We start from the raw sequence: 9557 nt of genomic DNA, 5'->3' as shown, positions 1-9557 counted from the left end.
CGCGTGATTGGCGGCGCGCGCGGCCAATGGGCGGGGGCCGGGGGCCGGCCCGGGGGGAGGCGGGCGCCCGGGAACAATGCGTGTTTCATCGCCGGAGAGTACTCCCCTCCCCCAGCCGCCCCCTCCCCCCCCCGCTGGGTTTTTTTTTTTTTTTTTTTTTAGATCCAGCGAGAGGAACTTGAAAGGGGGGTTGTGTAATGTACCTTTTCCAATCCCGGGCTGTATATGGAGATTTGGGATTCTTTAAACCGGCGCTACCTGGATTTTATTAAAAAGCGGGGAGCTCGGCGGGAGGAAAGCTGGCTTTTCCGGGGGCTGCGGGAGCCCGGCCGCGGGAGGGCGGAGGAGTTGGCGCGCCGAGCGCTCGGCCCGGGGAGCGGTTTTCTACCAAAAAAAGGAAAGGCGGGCAAAAAGTGTGAGGCGGCTGCGGGTGGCGAAGGGGAGCAGCGGCCGCGGGATGGCGGGCAGCACGGGCGCCTAACCGCGCCGGGAGCCGGGGCCGCCACCGGAGTCGCCGTCGCCGGAGCCCGGAGCCGGGAGCCCCGCCTCGCCAGGTACACCGCCGGGCCGCCCTCCCGCCCCTGGCCGGGCGCGATGGTCTCCAAACTTCTCCAGCTCGTCCCCGATCCCGCCTCCCCCTCCGGGGGCGCCGGGGCATCCCCGCAGTTTCCCAGCCGCCGAGAACGGAATCGGGGACCGGGGCCGGCGAGATGGGGGCGCCCCGGGAGGGGTGGGGGCAGGCCACTGCGCCCCGGGCGCCCACCTGAGCTCCCAGCCCCACTCCAGCCCTCCCAGCCGGGCCGAGGGGCGTCGGTTCCCTTCTCGGTTCCCGGCAGGCGGCGGGGGAGCCAGGGACGCCGAGACGTTTTCGATTATAGGCTGTTTTTAATTAAAAGCCGGAATTCAGCCATTTTAACTGCATTTAAGAGGGGGAGAAAAGTAGGGAGAACGCGGCGGAGCCCGCAGATGGCCGAGCCAGAGCCAGCTTCTCTGCCAGAGCGAGGGTGTTCCGGGGGGCTTCACCCCGACTTCTCCAAAGTGGGGCGCCGGGGCTTGCTCCGAAACGCTGGCTTTTAAAAGAAAACTACATAAAGAACATTTTTTACAAAAAAACCCGGAAAGCTCATCGCCTTCTTAAGACATGTATCCTCGGATGTGGCGATCTTAGATTTTTCGAAAGTAAACGCGGATCTGGTAACCAGAGCCTGACGGGAGAGAGCGAGCGAGGGAGGGAGGGGGTGTTTGTAACCAAAACCGGGTTAAAATAAGCACCCTTAGCAAACTTGGGGAGGGAGGCTGGAGAAGGAGACCTGGGGGGGGTGGTTTGGGCTGAGGGGGTCTGCAGCTCGGGGGGCTGGGCGCGGGGTGCAGGGCGCAGGGCGGGCACCCGGAGCCGGTGGCTTTGGCGTGATCCACGGCTCTCGGATCGCCCTGGCCTCCCGGACTCGGGCATCCGATCTGTCGCGGGCAGACGGAGAGCGAGGGCAGGATTGGCTCCAAGACCCCTCTCCCGCCCCCACGGGAATCGGCAAACGACAGATCTTTTAAACAAACAGCTTTAAACTGGAACTGCAGGGGGATTTACTCAACGCTGGGGGAGGCGCCCCTCGGTCGGCCCGCGCTGCGAAGGTTTTCTTTGTAGGTTATTTTTGGGGGGCGAGGGGGGAAGCTGGGGTAGGAGCGAGGCCCTTCAGCCCCTTCCTTCCCTTCTGACGTCCCCCAAATCCCCCGCGCCAGGCCACGTCCTCGGATCGCAGGATTCCCGGGCCAGGGCGTTGGAAAATGAAACCAAAGCTTGTTTTGGAAGATTCTTTCCAGTCCTCGGGCGAGAATGCCACGTCTCGGGTCCTCGGACCGAGACTCTGCGACTCCCAGTGGCCCAAGGGGGGCGGCGGGAAGGAGCTGCGAGTCTTCTTAAAAATAACAAACCCGCTTTGCACCTCTCTTCCGAAAAAGCCCCACGAATTCGGCGGCTCTCGGGGAAACCAAACTCAGACAAGGGAGGCGAGAGCCCCCAAAGGTTAAATATTAAACTTTGCGCATCAGATAGTGACATAATGTTTAGGGAGACGTTTCAGACTGCTCATGGAAAGGTTTCACGGTTTGAAACCCCGGAGCATGTGACGCCGAGGCATCAAACCCGTTTGGAGGTTTGCATTTGCGCCGCCCGGGCGCGGCCGAGGGGCCTTCCCCAGTTTCGGGAGGCCGCGCAAGCCGCCGAGGGAGAGTCCGGGCTGGGGCGCAGCGCGCCACCGGCCGCTTTCTGAGTCGGGTCCCCGGGAGCCTAAAGCTGCTGGAGGAAGGAGCATGGATTTTTACTGTTTACGAAAAAGGGGCTACTTCTGATTTTATTTCTGGCCGCCAGATCTGGCCGCCAGCCGCCGATCCCGAACGTCAAGACGACTTTCTGAAACTTGTTTCTTTCTCCCCCCCCACCCTTTTTCCTTTTTCCCCCTTCTGTTTCTTCCGCGGCCCATCTCTCCCCGCCAAGACGCCGTGTGCGCCGCCTCGCGCAGCTCCGCCTGGCCGCCCGGAGGGGCCCCACCGCCGGCCGCCTGTGCGCCCCGGGCTCCGGGCCCGCCGCCGAGCGCAAGCCCCGCTGGCCGCCGCCGCCATGCACGCCGCGGAGCCCCCGCCGCCCGAGGACTCTGGGACTACGCCGAGACCGAACTTTTAGGTCCAACTGAGCGAGGCCCGCGGGCCGGGTGGGGGGCTGGCCGCGGCACTCCCGCGGAGGATGGATGGCCGAGACTTCGGGCCCCCGCGGTCCGTGCACGGCCCCCCGCCGCCGCTGCTCTCCGGCCTGGCCATGGATAGCCACCGCGTGGGCGCGGCCACGGCCGGACGCCTGCCCGCCTCGGGCTTGCCCGGCCCGCTGCCGCCCGGGAAGTACATGGCCGGCCTCAACCTCCACCCGCACCCGGGTAAGTGTCCTGCGCTATGCCCGCCCCTTCCTGTCCCCCCCGGGATCCTGGGGAGGGAGGCCCCTGGAAGAACTCCTCGATCTGTCCCCGCCGTTTGCAACGGGGGCGCGGTGCCCCTTCTCCCTCGGCCGGTGCACGGGAGTGCGGGCGGGCTCAGCTCCCGGGGCGGGGAGACCCCTGGGCCCAGAGCAGAGGCCAGTCCGGAGGCCCCGGCAGAGAGGGGCGCGCGGCTCGGCTGTCTTCTCAGGCGAGCCAGGCACTCCCAAGGCGCACGTGTCTGCCAAAATCGGAGCCACTAGCGATGATTCCAACCCCGGAGCCCCTGCGGCTCGAGCTTGGGTTGGAGTTTTAAAAATCTGGGCGAGAAAAGAACAAACGAGTCTCACGCCTTTTGAGACTTCCGCGCCCCCAGCTCGAATCCTTTTCCGGGCAAACGCTCTTGCCGGCTCCAGTCGGCCCGGGTTCCGTTCCTAGCTCCTCCACTCGCGCGGTGCGGGGTCAGGCCAGCCCCGGCGCCCGGGGGTGCGGGGAGGATGATGACCCCAGTTCTGGGACCGTGGCTTCTGGCAGGTGGGCAGAGGCCCTCAGGAGACCCCTCGTCCCCGGGGAAGAGAACGGCGGTCCCAGGAGCCACGCCCCCGTAGGAAGGCAGCGACCCCGGCCCCAGGGACCCCTCGTTCTCCGGTGGGAGGGCGGGCGCGCAGCGCGGCAGGGACGCAGAAACTGGGCCGTCGCCATCCCCGAAGCCACGGGAAGGAGGCGGTGCGGGAGCCGATCGCGCCGGGCACGAGCGGCGGAGGAAAAACCTTGGGTCTGACACCGAACCGTGGAAGGAGGTGGCCGAGAAGGCCCGGAAGCCTCCGCCGTTTCCCCGAGAGGGGCCGGCCAGGCTCGGTGGAGACGGCGCCGGGGAGGGAGAAGCTTGTCGGGGCGCACCGTGGAGCTCCCGCCGGGCGGGGTGGGAAGGGAGCTGCGCGGCCTCCAGACCTGCCCTCGGCCGCCGCGGGAGACCCGGTCCCTCCTCCCCGGCTGCCTCCAGCTTCTGTGCCTGGCACCCGACGCTTCGACTTTTAAAAACTCCACTTTTCTCACTTCCAAGTGTAGTCTAGGACTCTTGCGATTTCTCGGGGACCCCCCAACGCTCTCCTCGGCCTTGGGGTCTTGGAGGGGACACCGGCTGCAGTCCTGCCTTGGCCCTCCCCCCTCCCCCCCAACTGCCCTCTCGGCTGCGCTCGCGGATTTTGTCTCTCTCAGTCGGTTTTTTTCCTGGGACTTTTCAGGAACCAGAGTCCCGGGACTCGGCGGGACAAAGGGCCTTTGTGAGGCGCTGGGCGGGGGAGGGGCGCGCGCGGCCCGGAGCGCGGAGATCCCCGACGGCGGGGGCGCGAAGACCAGGTCGTGGCCCCCCGGAGCTGGAGGCTGCCTTCTGCCCCGGGGGGAGGGGGGGACTGCCACGAGGGCGAGGGTTTTCACCCAAGTGGTGCGCTTTGGGCAAAGGACCCTAGAGAGACCCTAGAGGAAGGGCTGGGGGCGGCCCTGCGGTACAAAGGGCCACTTGGGCCATCCCCTTTTGCGCGCCACCCGAGGCCGCGGGAATTTTTGTGTTTGCACGTCTTTTGAGCTCATCGAGTCACTCGGTCCGACCCGGGGTGGTGGCAGAGTTGCATGGCCTGGGAGTCAGATCCCGGCTCTTCCTGGCTGGCGGGGCCTTCGCTCGCCTCCCGAGAGTCAGGGAGAAGGCGCCGAAGACTGCCCGGCTCAGATCTGGCTCGGGCCCGGCAGAGGCCAGGTGCCCTAATCGGAAGCAGGGAAAACAGCCACTCCTCGTGGCGCACCTCTGCGGGCGCGCACCGTGCCCGGGCCGCGTCTAGCCAGGCGCAGCAGCCTGAGCGCCCCGCGCCCGTGGGGTAGATGGGGAGGCTGCGGCGGGAGAGGCGAAGCGGCTTCAGCTGGGGGCAGGCAGGACCAGAAGTCCAGCAGGAGGTGGCTGCAGAGGCCTGTCTTGGCGCCTCCTGCCTTAGGAGCTGCCTGACTTCTGCGTGCTCGGTGGCTGAGGTCATGGAGGAAATAGCAGGCGGGCGCGGGAAGCGCTGCCCCTTGGCCGTACCCACTTGGGAGGGAAGCATAGGGGGCTGGCGCTGCCCCTCGCTGCCCCCACTTTGGCCGCTCGGAGACCTCGGACCCCAGGCCAACGCCCAGAGCGCGCTCTGTGCTAATCCTATTAGCCGGGAGGTGGGGAGCTGCTCCCCGTTCACTGCTTGGGGTGGGGCCGGATTACAAATTCCTCAACCCAGCACCCCTCCCCCCCCTTTCTTTGCGGGGTGCAGGTGCTAAATTTTCTCTTTCAACGCCCTCTCCTTCTTGGCTGTCAACTCCTTAGGTCTAGCCAGCGTTATCAGCCCTATCTTTGTTTGTTTATTTTTGTACTGGGAAGCTGGGAGAGGCTGAGCCGTTTGCCCGGGGTCACACAGCGAGGTAGTGAGAGGCCCTGTTACCTCTGGACTCCAGCGTGGGCGGGGAGCGCCTGGTGGATGAGTCCTCCCAGGCAGAGGGAGCTGCCACTGGAGGGGACCCTGGCTGGAGCGCGGCTGGGACCCCATCCAGGCACGTCTGGACAGGGAGGTTGCCTCCGGAACGGGGGTCTAGGCCGAGGGGTTTGGTTCTTTTCTCTGCAGAAGAGGAGGTGAAGGTGGTGTTGGGGTGAAAGTGGCTTTATTTGTCTCTTAACCTTGAGTACTCTTGCAGTGGGAGCCCTTAAATGTTCCCAGAGGGGGGGTGAAATGGACAAGTAAGTGACAAGCACCTGGTCTGCTTGCCTCTGCTCTGGGGTTCCGAGGCCTGGACTGAGTCCTCAGGTTGCAATTAAAGAGCTATTAGCAGGATTTTGTACTTGGCTGTTTATTCTGCCTGCCCCCACTCCCCGGGCTGGCCCCTGGAGGCTATGTGAATGGCGGGTGGGACCCAAGGATCAGGTTGGGGAGGCCCTGCACTTTGGACTGGCCAGTGGACAATAGGGGACCACTAGCCTTCTCCAGGGTCCGATCGTCTCGTTCTCTGGAATCCAGCCTGTCAGCCTCCTGGGGTTGATTTAAAAAGATTAATCAGTAGACTGGCTGGTGGAGTGAGGTGATCCCAAAGATAAGAGAGATTTGTTGGGTGCTTCCTCGTCTGGTCAGACACACCAGGGAGGCCTCGGGAAGGTTCTGGAATGTGGAAGAGCCCCCTGGCTCTCGGAGCCTCCTGGTTCTTGAGCTCTCTCCCCCAGCTCTTCCTTCTTTCCACACTTGTTCATTTACTCAGCAGATGATTTCCAAGGCCCTCCTGCGTGCCAGGCACCGCCCTGGCCCTGGGAATCCAGCAGGAACCAAACAAGACAAAAATCTTTGCCCTCATTGGAGCTCCCATCCTAGTGTGGGGCCAGGCAGTGAACACACAGAGTCGCGACGGAGATCATTTTAAATCGAGGTTCAGGTCGTGAAGGAAGGAGAATGTGGGGGTCTGTTGTGGCCAGAGTGGTGAGGGGCTGTGAGCCTGATGGTGGGTGGGTAAGGGGGGGGCGTGGGAGGAGGGTGGACCCTGCAGGTCTCTGGAAGCCAGTAATGAGGTCTTGGAATTTCAAACTGGGAGGAAGGAGAGAGCACTGGAGGGTTTTAAACAGAGGGAGTGACTCAGACAGAGGGACATTTAGAACCCGTCTGGACTCAAAGAATGTCCATGGCACCCAAGACCGAGGAAGGCGGAGAACCGGTCTTGATTTCAAAGAGGCAGAAAATGTGCTAGCCGAAGGCATGTGTGGCCCTCGATTGCATCTTGGATCAGGGGAGAAATGACTTGGAAGGGCATCATTGGGGCAATTGACGAAATTGGAATGTGGACTGAAGAGTAGCCGATAGGATCAAATCGATATTGTGTTTCATGAAGCTGATAACCTTGCTCCTCGGAAGCGAGAGCGCTGAACCGTTCAGGCGCAAGGGATGCGCTGTCTAGGACTCAGTCTCAGGAGTGGCTCAGGAGCAGAAAAGATAATATCTACAGCTTAGGTATATACGGGAGATGACGATCCGGTGACATCAAATAACATAGCGTGAGAAAGCGGGTAACCATTGCCGGGCCCGGGGAAGGTCGTGTGGCAGGTCGTTGTACTGTTTCAAGTATTCCCTGAATTTGAAATTATTTCAAAATAAGCATTTAACCAGACTAGTCTGGGTTGCTGGCTGGAGGCCGTCTGGTAGATGCGGAGAGAAGCCGGTGACCAGTGAGGAGGTGGTGGAGGAGGGGACAGTGACCAGGGAGGCAGGCTGGAGGTGACTAGGATCTGGTGCCTTGTGGAGGTGGGGCTGCTAAGGTCCGTGTGGACCACAGCCGGGCTTTTGGAAAAGTGCCCCTCGGGCAGGCGTGGAGGGACGGATTTTGGGAAAGGGTGGCATCGGCCCTTCTTGATTTGGATGTGGCCAGCTTAGGGTGCTCCTGGCTCCAGGCATGGACCAGTCTGCGGTCTGATCTGACTTAACTCCCAGCCAGACTCCAGCCCCATCACCCTGACCACCCCTGTCCTCTGCTTCCCAGGCCAGCTTTTGAGGGCACCAATGGGAGCCGCTGTCAGGATAGGTCTTGGGGCTCCCTAGGGGCTGCCGGGAGCCCTGACTGGTGGTTGGTCTTGGCCCCCAGGGCTAGGGTCCTCACTACACCCCACTGCCCACGGAGGCCTGGCATCTAATTTTGGAGGATTCAAGGCCATTATGTGGGAACCGCCAAATCTCCTCGCCACCTTTGAGGGCCACGAACGCACCCACCATCTGCATCCGGGGTTCCTTCACGAGCTCATAAAGGGATGGACCCTCAGCCCGGAACAAAAACTCACTTCATACACTCTCGCTAGCAATTTTGCACATTCTGGGCGTTCGTGAGCCAGCTGGGAGCCCTACCTTTTAATCTCCAGATGAAGAACTGCTTTATCTGGAGGCAGGACCGCCTAGGAGCTGAGGATCCATCTGGCTTCTGCACTCACTGGGTGTGGATGATCTCTAAGCCTTGGTTTTCTCGGCTGTAAGATGGGCCCCTCCGTGGTACCGAATTCCTTCGGTTGCTGTGAAGTTTGAATGAGCAAGTGCCAGCCGGGTCCTTCTCGCAGGTACGGCCCTCCGCAAATTAGAGTAAAAGCGATTGCTGTCCTTACGATCCTCATTAGCTGATGACTCACGAATCCTTTGCTGGAGGCCCGTCCCCTCTAAGGGCCTCTGGAATTGTGTAGTAATTGTGTGTGGTCCACGGGCTCCTTAGATGCCACGGTCCCAAGCCGAACTCATCATTTTCATTTTATTTTTCTCCTTTATTTTGTCTGTGTAACAGATACCCTGTAAAATGCTGCAATCTTGAGTGTTCACGATATTGCATTTTTACAAAATGAACTCACCCCGGGGTAGCCGCCAGCCAGCTCGGGCTCAGCGCCCTTCCAGCATCTCGAGGGCTCCCTCTGCTGTCCGCTCGTCACCACCTACCCGCCCCCAACGTCATTCTCCTTTTCTGTTCTTCGATTCGTTTTGCCTATTTTTGAACGGCCTGTAAATGGAATCTTACAACGTGCCCTTTTTTGTTTCTGCTGCTTTCGCTCAACCTGATGCTTGGGAGAGTGCCCCGTGCTGTGTGTGGCTGTAGTTTGACTTCTCGTTGCTGTATAGTACTCCACTCCATCAGCTGAGCACAGTTCATTTGCTCTCCTGTGCATGGATTTTTCGGTTCTTTCCAGAGTTTGCTGAGACTAGAGCTGCTCTGAACGTGGCCGTTTGGTGCTCGCAGGCACGCATTTCTTTGGAGAGAGCGATATATAGTCTCTGAGAGTGCAGTTGCTCAGTCACAGGGTGCATGTCGGTTCAGCTTTAGCAGGCATGAGTTTTCCAGTGGTCGTACATTCCCAGCAGTAGTGTTCCCATAGGTGCACGTGTTCGACAACACTTGACATCGTGAGTCTCTTTAAATTCTATTCATTCTGGTGAATACGTAGTAATGGCTAATTGCGTGTGTGTTTTTAAACTTTTTTCTCCCTTTATTTTTTTAAGCTTCATTGAGGAATACTTTGCATACTGTAAAATTCACCACTTGAAAGTGCACGGTTCTGCTTTATGCTTAATATAAACTTTAGAGGAAATGTCGCATATCATTTTATCCCTCTTTTTTGTTTTTGGAGGAAGCTCAGCCCTGAGCTAACATCTGCCAATCCTCCTCTTTTTTTTTTCTTCGCTGAGGAAGACTGGCCCTGAGCTAACATCCATGCGCATTCTCCTCTACTTTATATGTGGGATGCCTGCCACAGCGTGGCTTGCCAAGGGGTGCCCTGTCCACACCTGTGATCCGAACCTGCAAACCCTGGGCCACCGAAGCGGAACGTGAACACTTAACTGCTGTGCCACCGGGCTGGCCCCTCTCCCATCTATTAGTGTGAGGCCGTGGACGGGTTTGTCTACCTCTTGTCCTCTGCTTTTCTCCTCTGTAAAATGGGGAGTAATAATAAGATCTGCCTGGTTGAGGTTGTTGTGAGGATTAAGTAGTTAATACATGGAAAGCATTTAGTACAGTATCTGGAATATAAAAAGCAATTAGTAAATGCTTATGATTGCTGTTGTTGTAACATCACCC

At 60.2% G+C, this 9557-nt stretch overlaps 1 protein-coding gene across 1 annotated transcript in view; it reads left to right on the top strand.

The window, feature by feature from the left end:
• Positions 1–187: 187 nt before the first annotated feature.
• Positions 188–9557, top strand: part of TNRC18 (trinucleotide repeat containing 18) — an 83949-nt gene continuing 74579 nt past the window's right edge. The window contains exons 1-2 of the mRNA XM_046665464.1: positions 188–554; positions 2492–2924. Coding sequence (XP_046521420.1) covers positions 2738–2924 — 187 coding nt within the window. The 5' untranslated portion in view covers positions 188–554; positions 2492–2737. The remainder of the gene's footprint in view (positions 555–2491; positions 2925–9557) is intronic.

Source organism: Equus quagga, chromosome 7, assembly GCF_021613505.1.
Source record: "Equus quagga isolate Etosha38 chromosome 7, UCLA_HA_Equagga_1.0, whole genome shotgun sequence".
NCBI lineage: Eukaryota > Metazoa > Chordata > Mammalia > Perissodactyla > Equidae > Equus > Equus quagga.
This window is presented reverse-complemented; position numbering and strand designations above follow the sequence as displayed.